The sequence below is a fragment of the Prionailurus viverrinus genome, chromosome D2, assembly GCF_022837055.1.
Source record: "Prionailurus viverrinus isolate Anna chromosome D2, UM_Priviv_1.0, whole genome shotgun sequence".
Taxonomy (NCBI): domain Eukaryota; kingdom Metazoa; phylum Chordata; class Mammalia; order Carnivora; family Felidae; genus Prionailurus; species Prionailurus viverrinus.
The window spans coordinates 30088948-30106221 of NC_062571.1; the positions used below are offsets into that span (position 1 = coordinate 30088948).

Below are 17274 nucleotides of genomic sequence, written 5' to 3' on the forward strand. Positions count from 1 at the left end.
ATCTCAGATACTTGGCAGTATGTTCTATCAGGGCACAAAGATGAAGCTGCTAACCCAAAACACAGACTACACGGAACAAGGAGGAAGGTGTGAGAAAGAACAACATTTCTCCTTCTTGTCTTTCTAGGAACCCAGTAACACTTCACTGCAACAGAACCAACCTTGCTGTATGAAGTTAAGCCCCAACTCTAGCATAAAACACTCTCCACTCCTCACAATGTTAGCTCCTTCTCAAAACAGTCTGAAGAAGATCTCTCCAGATAGTTTGGAAATTTGGTTTCTGTTTTTCTGGGAAAAACATATTAAATGGACTTCTGAATTCTCTAATTTGAAGAAATTAGAGTCTTAACTTTTATCTACAGGAAATGTTTAGAGCTAAATTTACTAAACTGAACACAACTTTTAACAAAATCCCTCCAATCCACAGTCTTGCATGTTTATCCTTAAGGTTTCTGTTTGGTTTTGATTTTCCTTAATAGTTCATATCTTTCTTTTCTACATTTAAACTTTTCTTCCTATTTGGTTCGGCACTCATTCATACCTTTATACAAGTCAATGATTACAGAGATCAAGAAAAAAAGGAGAAATTACTCGCTAAGTTTGCTGCCAAGTTCTTGAAGAGCTTGCTCCTGTTCGTGATGTACTTTTTTCAACTGCTGATTTTCATCCTGGATGTTAAGGAACTCCTTCAAAACAATAAAAAGACAGAAAATGCAATTTAAAGGAAATAAACAAGAAACTCCAAATTGTATACATACAATAATTAGGAACACATATCCTTTAGTTTTTTATAAAAAATAGAACTCTATGTCCAAGTTCTTTCATCGCTGCTCCATCAAATATCACCTATTTCACATTCATTTAATCTCCTTACTGGTTTTGTGTTTTTTAAGTAAACTCTCCAACCAACGTGGGGCTCGAACTCACAACTCTAAGATCAAGAGTTGCATATATTACCAACCGAGTCAGCCAAGAGCCACTTCTTATTGGTATTTTTAAAGATGACTAGTATATTCTGTCTCTTTGGTATAAATATAAATTATGATTTCTCCTTTTAAGTAACTTAGTTTTCAAAGATATAATTTTTAAAAGTTACCACCATTTACTTTTTTAAGACTAATGATTTGCTGGGTCTCATTTCTAAGATGAGATAAGGCATCTTTCTCCTTTTGAAGATCTTCCTGCAAAGTCTGCCTCCATTCCTTCTCAATCTTCAAATCAGTTTCCAGTTGCACCCTTGAATGACAAATACACAGAAGCTTAGTGCTATTTATCACACGAGAGTTGTTTGTACTCTTTAGTAACAGCATCTTTTTGGTTGATTGTTTTCACTTTTGTGCATTTCTTCAGGTATTTTCTTTCATAAATATTTTTTGGTAAATAAGTTCAGCAGCACAGGGTTTTTTGATCCCGAGGTATCAACTTATTTGCCAACCACAAAAACTCCTTGCTAAATAATAATTTATGTCATTTTTCAATTCTGTAAACATAAGTACTGTAAGAACACAGAAAATGCCTGGAAGGGCATATCACACGATTAAAACTAGTTACATCTGGGGAATGGAATCAAGGAGAAAAATGTGAGGTTTTAATTATTTACATTTCTGTGCCATGGGAAGATTTTACAACAAACTATATTTCTGATATAAGAAGTACAGCCACCACTAAAGCAATTTAACATCAGTCACAGAAAAATCAACCCTCATACAAAGTGTTACTTTACAGACTACTGCTGAAAGCTGACCAATTACAAGATAAATCTAAGACCAAGGAGACACTGGGGGGAAATCCATACTGCCTGGAAATGCCAATTCACATCTGAAACACCACCTCATCATTCTAATAGGTACTAGCTGGCAAAACAAAAGTAGTCAAACTCCTACATTTTAGGATACCGAAAAGAAATCATTTTGAAAATTATTGCTCATAAGTAGGTATTACAGATGAGGCATATGCTGATAATGCTACAGTTTCTAATACTTTAAATTTTAATTCCAATGTATCATAATATTGACACTATCACAATATTACATCATTTTAATATTCTTGTGTTAATATTTTGATTACTTTTGTTTCTTCATAAAGTTAGCATTTCCATCTACAGCCACATTATTTCTCAGTGAAGTAAATTTCAGATTTTATAATTCAGGATGAAGAGAAGAGATACCTCTAAATGGAATTTACAAATTGTTTATAAATACTATTTCACTATACATTCGAAAAGAATACAGGGACGCCTGGATGGCTCAGTCAGTTAAGCATCCGACTCTTGATTTCAGCTCAGGTCATGATCTCACGGTTCATGAGTTCAAGCCCTGCATCAGGCTCCGCACTGGCAATGTGTAGTCTGCTTGGGATTCTTTCTCTCTCTCTGCTCTCCCCACTCTCACTCTCTCAAAAATAGATAAATCAATTAAAAGGGAAAAAAAAGAATACAGAAACAGGTTTATGTTACTAAAAGTGAAATAACTAAACTACAGAGTGGCCTCATCATCCAGAATCAGAAAAAGACTGAGAGAAAAAGCAAGGGAAAAAAATTTTAAGTTATTATAAATATACTGTCAAAACACATGTTGACCACCAAAGTTGGAAACCATAAAGGAAGAAAAAAGGAAAAATACAACTACATGAATATTTTAAATATCTAAATGAAAAAACCACTATGAACAAAGTTTAAAAACAGTAACTTAGAAAACATTTCAATGTCTGTGAAATACCCAGAGTAAATACATAAAGAGTTTTTTTTTTTTAATGTTTTTTAAGGTTTATTTACTTCTGAGAGAGGGAGACAGACAGACAGACAGAGACAGAGTGTGAGCAGGTGATGGGCAGAGAGAAGGAGACACAGAATCCAAAGCAGTCTTTCAGCACAAAGCCTGACATGAGGCTCAAACTCACAAACCACGATATCATGACCTGAGCCGAAGTCAGACACTTAACTGACTGAGCCACCCAGGCGCCCCAATACATTAAGGGCTCTTACAAATAAATATTAATAAGCTGAACACCCCAAGGGAAAAAAGTAGATGATAGGAGCTGGTAACTAACCAAATAAAGATATATAAAAGGATCTCACCAATACTCAAAGATGTAAATTCAAAGAATTAAGCACAATTTTTCAGGCTAAAGGATTCCTTCAGGTTAACTGATATGATGGTATAGGCCTACGTTAATTGATATGATACAATGTCCATGACATAGTAAATGCCATAAACAAAATACTAAGGAGCATGTAGCATGATCCTCTGTCTAAAAAACATAAAAAACATCTATGCATACCAGAAAAAAGGATACTCACCAAATGTTAAAAAAGTTTGCTCTAATTTTTATTTTCTTCACATTTTTCTGTATTTTCTTACATTTAACCAACAGCATGTAATATTTTCATAGTCAGAAATCAATAAAGTTACTTCTCCAAAATGGGAATTTGTTTTTCTTGGACACAGTCCCAGCTGCCCATTTCTACAGAAACCATTTCAATTTTTTAAGCCATCAGGGAGAATCAAATTGTTCACATGTTCATACTCTACCAAAATGTCACATGTTCACATGTTCATACTCTACCAAAATGTCACCAACTGAGAGACAAACTTACTTTCATGGCTTCAGCAGAAACAAACATCTTCTCTCTACAGTTGTACCCAAGACTTATTGAATAGGTTAGCCCTATAGGGAAGGGCCAGGTCCCTACAGTGTTAATTGGATCATCCTTTGGTCAAGGAATAGCTGCATCAATGCAGACAAATATCAGATTTGTCTAAGTGATTCAGTAACACAGAGTACCAGAATTTTAAAACTGTATTCTAGTGACTGGCAAAAGTGTTCCAGTCTTGCTTTTCATGTTTTTCATTTGGTAGGGCACAGGCTTAAACAACAAATATTTCACATCATTAAAAACCCTGATGACTTAGGGGCTCCTGGGTGGCTAAGTCAGTTGAGCATCCGACTTCAGTTCAGGTCATGATCTCACAGTCCATGGGTTTGAGCTGGCGTTGGGCTCTGTGCTGACAGCTCAGAGCTTGGAGCCTGCTTCGGATTCTGTGTCTCTCTGCCCCTCCCCTGCTTGAGCTCTGAGCTCCGTCTCTCTCTCTCTCTCTCAAAAGTAAATAAACATTAAAAAAAAAAAGAAAGAAAGAAACCTGATGAGTTAAATGCTTCTTGTGATTTTTGTTGCCAAGGGAGCCTTGAAAATGCTAGCTATCCTTTTATGGAAGTATTAAAATTAAGAGAAAATGTTTGTTTACTGAGTGTTTTTGTTTTGGGGGATGGGTTTTAGTTTCATAATGTACAAATGATGCAAGTTTTTAACTAAGGTGATACTCCTTAGCCTAAAGCCTTATTCTACAGAATAAGAAAAATGTTATTTTTGTAGTAGGTTAAAAGGAACTTTAAAAAAATGATTACAAAAAAAACGCCCCAAGAAAAGCCTCCTCTCTCTTGCTAAAGAACCGGGAAGAGGTAGCCTAGCATGATAGAAACCTTTGTGACAATACATACCCTGTTTCTAAAGTATTAGAAACTGTATTTACTCTGTGACAATACCACCCTGGAGCAGGTGGAAGGTGGAGAAAACCATAGGCCCCCAACCACTGTCAGCAAAAGCTAAGTGGGGAGCCTGGACTTTCACTACCACTCAGCAGTAATGAGATGTCTACCACCCTTATATTAGTGGAGACTATATGGGGAACCTGGACTTTTATCCCTACATCAGTAACAAGGCATTTCTCACTTTCACCACAGGGTAAGTGAAAGCCAAGTGAAAAACCTAAATTTCAACCCCTGCCCAGTGTAATGAGATACCTCTAATTCTCCCCCTCCAGGATGTTATCAGCAGAGACCAAGAGGAAAGCCTGGACTTCCACTCCTACTTTATGGTAACAAGACACAACTCCTCTCCTCCACTGTGTCAGTGGAGAGTAAGTGGAAAGCATAGATTTCAATCCTTGCCCCATAGTTAGGCACCCTTCTCTATCCCATCCAGAATGGTCCTAGGCTTCTGCTATACTCACTTGGTATAAAGAGTCAGTGTCTATATTTCTCCCTGCTGGTGTGGTTTCAGTGGAGAACTGCTCAAATGTAAAATTAAATTAGATGCAGTCTCATAATTCTCAAGACATCCAGAATGCAATTGAAAAAAATTTGTCATAACAAGACCCAAGAAAAATCCCAACTTCGATGAGAAAAAACAGATGCCACCATGTCAGATAATTCTAGACAAGAATTTCAAAGCAGTCATCATAAAATTGCTCCTATGACCAATTAAAAACATACCTGAAACAAAACAGGAAGCTTTAGCAAAAAAAGAAAGGAGGAAGAAAATACACTCAAATGAAAATCTTAGAACTGAAAACTACAATAACCACCCTAAATGGCTCAGTAGAATGAAGTTGATGATAAAAGAATGGATTTCAAAACACTACCGTAGAGGGGTGCCCAGCCAGCTCAGTCAGTAGAACAAGCAATTCTTGATCTCAGGGTCATGAGTTCAAGTCCCATGTTGAGAATGGAGCCTACTTAAAAATGAGAAACAAAACACACAACACTACAATAGAAATTACCCAATTTGAACAAGAAAGAAAAAATAGACTGGAAACTTACAGGACTATAAAAAAAAAAAAAAATTCTAACATTCAATGTTATCAGAATTCCAGAGAAGAGAAAGCAGGTGGACTGGAAAATGTATGTAGGAAAAAAGATGCCTAAAAATTTCCAAATTTGTCAAAGATAAACCTAAAGATTCAAGAAGCTGACCAATCGCTTCTTGTCCTCTTAGCTAAGATAAAGTGTAGTATCAAGAAGATGACCATGGGGCGCTTGGGTGGTCACTCAGTTGAGTGTCAGACTTCGGCTCAGGTACTGATCTCGCAGTTCACGAGTTCAAGCCTCACCTTGGGCTCTGTGCTTACAGCTCAGAGCCTGCAGCCTGCTTTGGATTCTGTGTCTCCCCCTCTCTCTGCCCCTCCCCTGCTCATTCTCTGCCTCTGTCTCAAAAATAAACACACACACACACACACACACACACACACACACACACACACACACAGAAGATGACCAAAGCCCAAAAAGGATAAATCCAAAAGAAAATAATCTTGGGTAAAGGAACAAGGATTCAAATGACAGTGTTTTCCATCAGAAACTATGGAGACCAAAGAAAATATTCAACCCTTTTTAAGTGCTGAAAGAAAAGAACTGTCAATTTGGAATTCTAAGGATATTCTGAAAATATCCTTCAGAAATGAAGCTGACGGACTTCAAGCTGTATTATAAAGCTGTAATCATCAAGACAGTATGGTATGGGCACAAAAACAGACACTCAGATAAATGGAACAGAATAGAGAACCAAAATGGTTCCAAAAATGGACCCACAAACGTAGGGCCAACTAATCTTTGACAAAGCAGGAAAGAATCCAATGGAATAAAGACAGTCTCTTCAGGGGCACCTGGGTGGCGCAGTCAGTTAAGCATCCGACTTCAGCCAGGTCACGATCTCGCGGCCCGTGAGTTCGAGCCCCGCGTCGGGCTCTGGGCTGATGGCTCAGAGCCTGGAGCCTGTTTCCGATTCTGTGTCTCCCTCTCTCTCTGCCCCTCCCCCGTTCATGCTCTGTCTCTCTCTGGCCCAAAAATAAATAAACGTTGAAAAAAAAAAAAATTAAAAAAAAAAAAAAAAAAAGACAGTCTCTTCAGCAAATGGTGCTGGGAAAACTGGACAGCGACATGCAGAAAAATGAACCTGGACCACTTTCTTACACCATACACAAAATTAAACTCAAAATGGATGAAAGACCTCAATGTAAGACAGAAAGCCATAAAAATTCTCCAGAAGAAAGCAGGCAAAAACCTCTTTGACCTTGGCTGCAGCAACTTCTTACTCAACACATCTCCAGAGGCAGGGAAACAAAAGCAAAAATGAACTATTGGGACCTCATCAAAATAAAAAGCTTCTGCACAGTGAAGGAAACAAACAGTAAAACTAAAAGGCAACTGACAGAATGGGAGAAGATATTTACAAATGACATATCAGACAAAGAGTTAGTATCCAAAATCTATAAAGAACTTCTCAAACTCAACACCCAAAAAGCAAATAATCCAGTGAAGAAATGGGCGAAAGAAATGAATACACACTTCTCCAAAGAAGACATCCAGATGACCAACCGACACATAAAACAGTGCTCAACATCACTCATCCTCAGGGAAATACAAATGAAAACCACAATGAGATACCATCTCACACCTGTCACAATGGCTAACATTAACAACTCAAGCAACAACAGATGTTGGTGAGGATGCAGAGAAAGAGGATCTCTTTTGCACTGCTGGTGGGAATGCAAACTAGTGCAGCCACTCTGGAAGACAGTATGGAGGTTCCTCAAAAAATTAAAAATAGAACTACCCTATGACCCAGCAATTGTACTACTAAATTGTACTAGGTATTTATCCAAGGGATACACGTGTCCTGTTTGGAAGGGACATATGCACCCCAATGTTTGTAGCAGCACTATCAACAATAGCCAAAGTATAGAAAGAGCCCAAATGCCCATCGATGGATGAATGGATAAAGAAGGTGTGGTATATATAACCACAATGGAGTATTACTCGGCAATCAAAAAGAATGAAATCTTGCCAAACACAGCTACATGGATGGAACTAGAGGGTATTATGCTAAGTGAAATTAGTCGGAGAAAGACAAACATCATATGACTTCACTCATATTATGACTTTAAGATACAAAATAGATGAACATAAGGGAAGCGAGGCAAAAATAATATAAAAACAGGGAGGGGGACAAAAACATAAGACAGTCCTAAATATGGAGAACAAACAGAGAGTTACTAGAGGAGTCATGGGAGGGAGGATGGGCTAAATGGGTAAGGGGCATTAAGGAATCTACCCTTGAAATAATTGTTGCACTATATGCTAACTTGAATGTAAATTAAAAAAAGAAATTAAAAAAAAAAAAGAAATGAAGGTGAAATCAAGACTGCAGATGGGAGGAAACAAAACAACTAATAGAATTTGCTGCCAATAGACCTACCCTAAAAAGAATGGCAAAAGAAGTTCTCCAGACACAAAGAAGAAAACTTAAAATATCAAGAGTGAAGAAGAAATAACAAAGAGTTTTCTGAATTATGTTTCAGGGTTGAAGCACAAACTATAATATTGTCTGATGTAGGGGCACCTGGCTAGCTCCGCTGTAGAGCATGCAACTCTTGATCTCAGAGTTGTGACTTCAAACCCCATGCTGGGCTTAGAGTTTACTTAAAAAAATTAATAAAAACTTTCTAATACTGTCTGATGTGGTTCTCAATATTATGCAGGGAAAATATTTAAGCAACTTATGTTATGAAGGGGAGTGGATAGGGGCACCTGGGTGGCTCAGTCAGTTGAGCGTCCAATTTTGTCTCAGGTCATGATCTCATGGTTCATGGGTTTGAGCCCCGCATTCAGCTCTGTGCTGACAGCTCAGAGCCTGGGGCCTCTCTCAGATTCTGTGTCTCCCTCTCTCACTGCTCTCGCTCTCTCTCTCAAAAAAAAAATTTATAAAGGGAAGTGAATAAAAAGATCCAAGTGGAGGTAAGACTTCCACACTTCATTCAAAGTAGTAAAACACCAGTAGACTGTGAAAAGCTGCAAACATACAAGAAAGTAGAGCAATCACTAGAATATCTATACAAAGGAATACACTTAAAAGCACTAGAGATAAATAGGAATTCTAAGTTATATTCAACCCATGAGAAGGCAGGAAAAATGAAATAAAGGAATGAGAAAAAAAACAATAAAATAGTAGACTTAAGCTCTCATATCAACAATTACACTAAATGTAAATGGACTAAATACATCGTTAAAACAGATTGTCAGGGGGCACCTGGGTGGCTCAGTCGGCTAAGCACCCAACTCTTGACTTTGGCTCAGGTCATGATCTCACAGTTTATGGGATCAAGCCCTGTGTCTGGCTCTGCACTGATACTGTGGACCCTGCTTGGGATTATCTCCCTGCCCCTCTCTACTTGTACATGTGCATGCTCGCTCTCTCTCAAATATAAACTTTAAAAAAAAAGATTGTCAGAACAGATAAAAAACGTGAACTATGAGAAACTTACTTCAAATATACTGATAATAATAAATATTAGACCAAAAGTTTAAAGACTGAAAAATGCAAACATTAATTTTTTGTTTACTACATGACATTAACCAAAAGAAAGCAGCTGTGGCTCTATTAATATCCTGTAAAGAAAATTATCAGAGACAAGGAGGCATATCACAAAATGATAAAAAGATTAATTCGCCAAAAAGACACAGCAATCCTAAATGTGTTGGCACCAAACAGAATCAGAATACAAGAAGCAAAACTGATAGAACTAAAAGTAGAAATACACAAATCTACAATTATAGATGGGATATTCAAGAAATGCCCTCTCGATAACTGACAGAACTATTAGAAAATGAGCAAGACTAGAGGAAGAACTTATCACTTCAATCACTGAATCTTGCAGCTTAGCAAGTTACACATCATAAATGGCATGTAGTCTTAATGATCTATTAAATATGATACATAACTATTTCCTATTGTTGTTAATTTTTCCCCACATACTTACTGGGGAATAAATACTGATGTTTATAAAGTAAAAACTAAAATACCCCTGTTAATCTGCCATCACTCCCCTGAGTGAATCTGAATTCTTTGAACCTGAATCTGAATTCTTTGAACTTTTTTTTTTTTTTTTTAACATTTATTTATTTTTGAGACAGAGAGAGACAGAGCATGAATGGGGGAGGGGCAGAGAGAAAGGGAGACACAGAATCTGAAACAGGCTCCAGGCTCTGAGTGTCAGCACAGAGCCCGACGCGGGGCTCAAACTCACGGACCGTGAGATCGTGACCTGAGCCGAAGTCGGCCGCTTAACCGACTGAGCCACCCAGGCACCCCTGAACTCTTTTCTATGTATATGTAAATATACATATGTATATGGTTTTAATTTTATAAAAAATGGGATATTTCACATACTATCTGCAACTTGTTTTTTTCTTCAGTCCAATGACATATACTGACATCCTTCCTAGTTGGTGATATACAGATCTATCATATGAAGTACTAATAAAAATATTCTCATAAAACATCATGTTCTATGATAATGTAAGTTCCTTTGAGTTATAAAGGCCTATTACACTCAGTATCTGGAAACATAGGTTTTATCATAATTATGTTTTCTAACTTTTTTTTCCCAAGGAGAACTCCACAATCTAGCTGTAATCATTAACGAAAATATAGGTATCCTATCTTGATGTGCAAAAAAGGGGCAGTGGAAATTATGTTAATACAAGTATTTGTTTCCAAGAGTAAAATACTCACAGCTGTTTCTCCTTTTGGGAGATTTGTTTCTGCAGACTGTCGGATTTACTCTGACACTCTTGTAGATATTTCTTGTCTTCATCTTCAGCTTCCATTTGCGCCTTCTCTGCTTGCTGCAATCTGGTGTAATTCAAATCAACTTTGGGTAAAACTGAGGCTAGAACTAGGGTGTAAAAGGGTGAAGAAGACAAATAAAAGAAAAATGGGGAAATAGAAACATTTCTAAATGAAAACAAAGTTTGGGGGGAAACTCACAAACTCAAACGTGAAAGAGCCACACAATGTCTAGAAATTGTTTTGTGATTTTTTTTCAACATAACATATAATATGCCCAGAATACTATCTTCAAATTTGTTTTATTTCTTGTTCATAATTAACAATGCAAAGCAATACAGCCTTTACCACTTATGTAGAGCATTATGAATCAACTTTGAAAGTATAATAGGTGCATTACTGCCTTTTTACAAAACCATGTAAAGCACAGTATTTATGTCTACACTAGGTGAAGGAGCCACATTTGTTATTTACTATGCTAGGATGTGTATGCCAGGAATCAAGTGTGCTACAAGGCCAAGAGCAAAGACCTGCAATTACTTCAAATAACAGCCAAGTCCTCCCTGTAGGATCTTTATGCATTTACTAAATTATGCCAAAAGCTCTGTGTGTGTATGCACATGTGCGTGTTAAGATTCAAAGGAATATGGTATTAGTTGGCAACATTCTCTAGAGATCATTTTTGTTCATCACTGACATTTAAAAATTAGCTAAAAATGTGACTTTCATTTGCTGTTTTTATTTTAAGTCATTGCTTCTCACTGTGCTTAGCTCCACTCCCTGCCTCCCATCTAGGATTTCTTAGATTTAACTTTGATATTTTTATAAGAAAACATTTCCCACATATTCAAGAGACATTAACTCCTTGTAGGGGATCACAGGTAAAATTTCTATTCGACTAGCCAAAAAATTGCCTCTTTTCTTCCTAAAACCATACCAATGGGGCAACCCTGACACATTTTAGAAGTATAAATGCCACTTCTAAGCAAATGAGAGTAACATTCAAGTTATCTCTAAATCTAAATTTAAAACATTAAGGTGAGGGGATAGGGCACATTTCTCTAAGATTACAGAAACCGAAATAAAACTCAGAGTGAGGTAGGGCTTGAAGTTGTGCTATCATCGAAGAGGGCTAAGGGAACTGGAAAACTGAGCTGCTAAAGCACAAGAGAATGGCCAATCTGGGTTGTAAACTATTTTAAAACATATTTAAAAATCAGTAAAGAAGCCATTAGGCCAAGAGGGAAAAAATTTGTGCCAACACATTGTGAAACCAAAGGTTAACTTATTTTGAAACAATGTTTATATTTTCCATCAAAAAGTAGCTAAAAAGATAAAACTGCACTTGAAAATCCTGACCTCCAAAAGGTCAATACTCAAATCAGCCTTTGTGCACAAGGTTTGAGGAATGTGTTTTTGGAAATCCAAGTGCACCCACTCTGCTTTATGGCAGTGTATTACCATAGCAGCTGATCAAGAAGTGTATAGGGTTCCTAATACCCTTTTCAAATACTTAATAGCATAAATTATTTTCTATTTAATATATTATAAAATTGTTGATTCTCTTTTAGTCTGTTTAAATACAAGTGGTTTTCAGAAAGATATATCTTTGACCAGCTTGTACTGGTCTTGAGTGTCACTGCTGGCGTATTTCACCAATGACATTGCAATTGTCCTAGTTTGAGTTAACAAATCATTGTCACTTCATAATGGAATGGACAGAAATCAAAGACAGAAAAAGGTAATAAAGATGTCCAAAATGTAAAAATGGGGATAAAGAAAACAAAAAAGAAAAAAGAAGAAAGAGGATGTCAATAAAAGAATATTCATGTCAATAAAGCATTAATAGTTATGTTTTTCATAAGTAGATTCAAAGAAAGCAATGATAAGACATATGTTGACACCAACATGACAGATCAATGGAAATACATTACATTTTCCAACAATAAAAGTGAAAAATGCCAATATAAAACAATTCAATTTAAATAAAATTATTTCTTGGTTTCAGTTGAGGGTCCTAGCTCAAAGAAACACTAAACTGCAAACTCAAGGCCTAATTTCAGATAGAGATGGTGAATGACAAAAGATATGACAATCAATATGCATGGAAATCAATCAGGGATAATTCCACCATAGATTTTGTTCGTTTTTCACTTTTTTTAAGTTTTTGCTTGTGTATTTGTTTTATGTAATAAATTGAACCACATGAAATTGTCAATATCAGACCTTTTTATGAAAATCCACAAAATGGTAAATTCAAATGAATCAGCCTAATACAAAGCAACTTGATTCCATGCAACAACCAAAACAAAAAAGGCAAAATCCTACTGGGGGGGTGAGGGGGAAGGTCCTAAACTAAATTTTCCTAATGGTTTTTGTGGCAGCTGTCAGAGTTGAATAAAGAAAAGGGAGAAAAAAAGGAAAAAAAGAAACTAAGACTGGAGGTTCTGTACCTTTGTTCCAGCTGCCTCATAGCTACAGTAATTTTATTGGTTTTTTCTTCTAGTCGGGCAATTATTTCATTTTTTTCTTTCAAGCCATCTTCAGAACTCTATTTAGAAAAAAGAAAAACTATAGTGGCTTTGATTTTCAACCTGAATACTTTTAAGTTTTGTATACCATTTCACTATGGAATTTTTACTTTGAAATGAACAGTAGATCAAAATACTCCTATGATATAAAGTAAAGCAGTAGACTACTAGTCTGCAATTAAAATGTAATAAAGAAACACACACACACACACACACACACACACACACACACACACACTCTTTGCCTTCAGTGTTTTTTTTTTGGAAAACAACAAAATAAACTCTTGTAAACTATGTAAGATAATTTCAATGTAAAGTATTTCAAATTAAATATAAAGAGCTTTTGGCACCAAACTACTTAAACAGTGATGTCCCTTTATGAGAGAATTTGTAACAATTATTGTAGGAAAGCATTTCAATTAAAATTAAATCTTTCTTGGGGCCCTTGGCTGGCTCAGTCAGTACACCATGTGACTCTGATCTTGGGGTTGTAGGTATGAGCCCCATATCAGGTGTAGGGATTACCTAAAAAAATAAAATCTTTTAAAAAAATCTAAATCTTTCTCAGGACTATACTGTATAAAGAATTCACAAAAATGTCCTGCATATTTAGGGTGAATTTTCCCAAAAGATTTAATCTTCATACTTAACCTTTCAGCATTTAAAAGGAAATCAGGTAGGTGATTTTTTTGTTGATACCTTACTTAAGAAATAGTCTGCTCTATTTCTTAAGCTTCCATTTAGAAAAAAAGTCACTGGTTTTGATTACCAATATGGCACAGTTAAAATGACTCATCCCTTTGGGGCGCCTGGGTGGCGCAGTCGGTTAAGCGTCCGACTTCAGCCAGGTCACGATCTCGCGGTCCATGAGTTCGAGCCCCGCGTCGGGCTCTGGGCTGATGGCTCGGAGCCTGGAGCCTGTTTCTGATTCTGTGTCTCCCTCTCTCTCTGCCCCTCCCCCGTTCATGCTCTGTCTCTCTCTGTCCCAAAAATAAATTAAAAACGTTGAAAAAAAAAAATTTAAAAAAAAAAAAAAAAAAAAATGACTCATCCCTTTAAAAACCAGATGCTTCATACAAATAGTCATTTTCAATTTCCATTCAACTCAAGAAATTCCAAGAATTTAAGAATGATCCTTACCTGCAACTTTTGATACATCTCTATGTTAATTGATTTAACTTCCTCTAGTTGTTGCCGAAGGCCTATCAGAGTATCTTGTTTCTCATGGATATCTTTCTCCAACAACTTCATGGCAAGTTCAATCTCATGTTTCATACTAACTTGTACTGCTAGCTCATTCTCCACATCCTGCAATTTCAATATATATTCAATTCACACACTGTCAAAAATCAGATACACAACAGTTAATAAGAACACAAAAGATTTTCTATTCAATATGCACAGTACTCTTCTGAAGTATAAGCCCCACTAAAGGGAATCAACCAGGTCCTATAACAACATAAAATTCCAAATATTTTCAACTGCATATTTTGCTAAAATGAAAGTATTTTCTAGATTCTGTTAATTATCATTATTCTACTAATTCAAGAATTAAGTATTTTTATGCCTCATTAATTCGGTATTAATTTTCCTTAATCAAAGAAAAAAAGCAGTCAGCACAAGTGAAGGCCAAAGATAACTCAAAAATCCCACCTCATAGTTTTAATTTCTTCTCTTCAAGAATTTTATATCAGAATGAAAAGAATTTTCCTAATATAAATAAATAGCATAACAGATATATAGCAAAAGGGATAGAAAGGCTGGCAACACTCTTTTCTTGACCTGGGTGGTGATTACATAGGTATTAATGTTATTACCCATTAAGGTGTACATTTGTATTTTTCTATAGATATTAGAACAATTTAAAAGGTTAAAAAATAAGTTAATTTTTTAAAAGTAACCTCTATGCCAAACATGGGGCTTGAACTCATGACCCCAAGATCAAGAGTCGCACATTCTACCGAATGAGCCAGCCAGGTGCTCCCAAAATAAGTTAATTTTAAACACGATTTTACTGGGGTGCCTGGGTGGCTCAGTCCATTAAGCTTGACTCTTGATTTCAGCTCGTGTCATGATCCCACGGTTCATAGGTTTGAGCCCTGCCTGGGGCTCTGTGGGGACAGTGTGGAACCTGCTAGAGATTCTGTTTCCTTCTCTCTCTTTCCCCTCCCCACTGGTGCTCTCTCTCAAATAAATATATAAATATATAAATAAATAAAAACTTTCGGCGCCTGGGTGGCTTAGTTAAGCGTCTGACTTGGGCTCAGGTCATGATCTCACAGTTTGTGGGTTCAAGCCCCACGTCAGGCTTTGCTCTCACCAAGAAGCCTGCTTCAGATTCTCTGTCTCCCTCTCTCTTTGCCTCTCCCCGACTCATGCTCTCTCAAAAATAAACATTAAACAAAAAAACTTTTTAATAAATAAATAAAAACTTTAATATGGTTTTACTCATTTCACTCAATCCACTCATTTCACAGTTTAAAAACACTTTAAAGGGGCACCTGGGTGGCTCTGTCAGTTAAGTGTCTGACTCTTGGTTTTGGCTCAGGTCACGATCTCACAGTTCATGAGTTCAAGCCATACATCAGGTTCTGCACTATCAGCACAGAGCCTGCTTAGGATTCTCTCTCTCTCCCACTCTCTCTGCCCTCCCCTGCTCACTCTATCTCTCAAAATAAATAAACCTTAAAAAAATTTTAAAAACACTTTAAAAAACAATTGATAAAGTAGGAACTTAAAAGAACTTGAGGGAGTTGCAAGCTGGTGAGATTTCTATACCACCCAAGAAGATAAGGTTAAAGAAGAGATTTTAAATGGTACTTAAGGGCAAATTATTATGATTATTATTATTTTTGCTAATAATACCTACCTGTCTTAACTGAGATTCATCTCGAAGCTGCCTTCTGGCCTCGTTGTACATTTCATCAAGCCCCTGCCGAGAATGCTTATATGTTTGAAGCTCAGTTTCCACATCTACTTTGGTAACCTAGAAAGAAAACATAAGTTTTTACTATTTAATCACTACTATTAATACAGCACAGAAATAAATATCCAGTCTATGCACAAGTCCTCCAAAGTGGCAATTTCTGACATAAGATGGTCTGTTTGCAATCAGTCTATACTTACCTCTAGGTTCTGCTGTGTTTTCATTAAAATCAATTTATTTTCACTTCGTAATTGATGATTTTCTTCTTGGAGTTTAATGATATTATTCTTTGCTATTGCTAACTAAAAATTACAAAACAGGGCAAGAAAAAGAATTTAAACACCATTACTTATACTTGCTTTACAGGTTATGTTCATGGCTATAAACAACAAAATATAAAATCCTAAAACTAGTCAAATGTCTCACATGTACAGAAGTTTTCGTAAGAAAAATACGCTATTATCCCAAGATACCAGTAAAAAAATTATACTCTTATTTCTACTATTTCCTTTTATTAGTCAAAATATGTTAGTTAAAACATATTATGCTTATCTGATTTATAATATTTTCTGAATACAAAGTGCCAGGAAACAATAAGACTGTAAAGATCTGTGTAAAGACAAGATCTACAAGGAAAGAAGGCTGTGCGATCACTGAAAATGTGATACAGACCTTCACAATAACCAAATAGGACACTCTCTGAAATACAGGAATAATACTGAGTGACCATCACAAATATGAGACATTTCTCGACATCAGAGGTAACCATGAATGACTGAGTGGCTTGGCTCTGATGCCTAGAATGAAAAGAGGGATTCCAGGAAAGGAAAGCAGGGCCTACCCCTAATGTTGGCTTGCACATAAATTTCTGAACACTTCATCAGGGATATAACTTGAACTTTAGAGTGAGCCTAAGGCCAAGAAGAGGCACAAACTAGTGAGCAGCTCTCTCTAATGGTCCCCATCTATCTATCAAATGGTGCTGATGGCCAACAAATGTGAAAAGATGCTCAACATCACTGATCATCAGGGAAATGCAAATCAAAACCATGATGGCTAAAATCACCTGTAAGAATGGCTAAAATAAAAAACACAAGAAACAACAGGTGTTTACAAGTATGTGGAGAAAAAGGAAGCCTCAGGCACTGTTGGTAGGAATATAAACTGGCTCAGCCACTGGGGAAAATAGTATGCAGGTTCCTGAAAAACTTAAAAATAGAACTACCCTACCATCTAGTAATCACATTACCGGGCATTTACTAGAAAAAATACAAAAATACAAATTCAGAGATACATGCATCCCTATGGTTATTGCAGCATTATTTACAATAGCCAAACTATGGAGGTGGCCCAAGTATCCACTGACTGATGAATGGATAAAAGAGTTGTGGTATATGGGGTGCCTCGGTGGCTCA

The 17274-nt window shown here is 36.4% G+C and overlaps 1 protein-coding gene across 11 annotated transcripts in view; it reads right to left on the minus strand.

The window, feature by feature from the left end:
* RUFY2 (RUN and FYVE domain containing 2) overlaps window positions 1-17274 on the minus strand; it is a 49685-nt gene that overhangs the window by 13903 nt on the left and 18508 nt on the right. For 10 of the 11 annotated variants that reach the window (XM_047824542.1, XM_047824541.1, XM_047824543.1 and 7 more), the window contains 7 exons: window positions 16060-16161; window positions 15803-15919; window positions 14074-14241; window positions 12856-12953; window positions 10349-10468; window positions 1107-1236; window positions 592-686 (listed from right to left, as the gene is read on the minus strand). In XM_047824542.1, coding sequence (XP_047680498.1) covers window positions 592-686; window positions 1107-1236; window positions 10349-10468; window positions 12856-12953; window positions 14074-14241; window positions 15803-15919; window positions 16060-16161 — 830 coding nt within the window. Of the gene's footprint in view, window positions 1-591; window positions 687-1106; window positions 1237-10348; window positions 10512-12855; window positions 12954-14073; window positions 14242-15802; window positions 15920-16059; window positions 16162-17274 lie in introns of those variants that run through there. The other variant, XM_047824544.1, reaches the window with a different exon arrangement.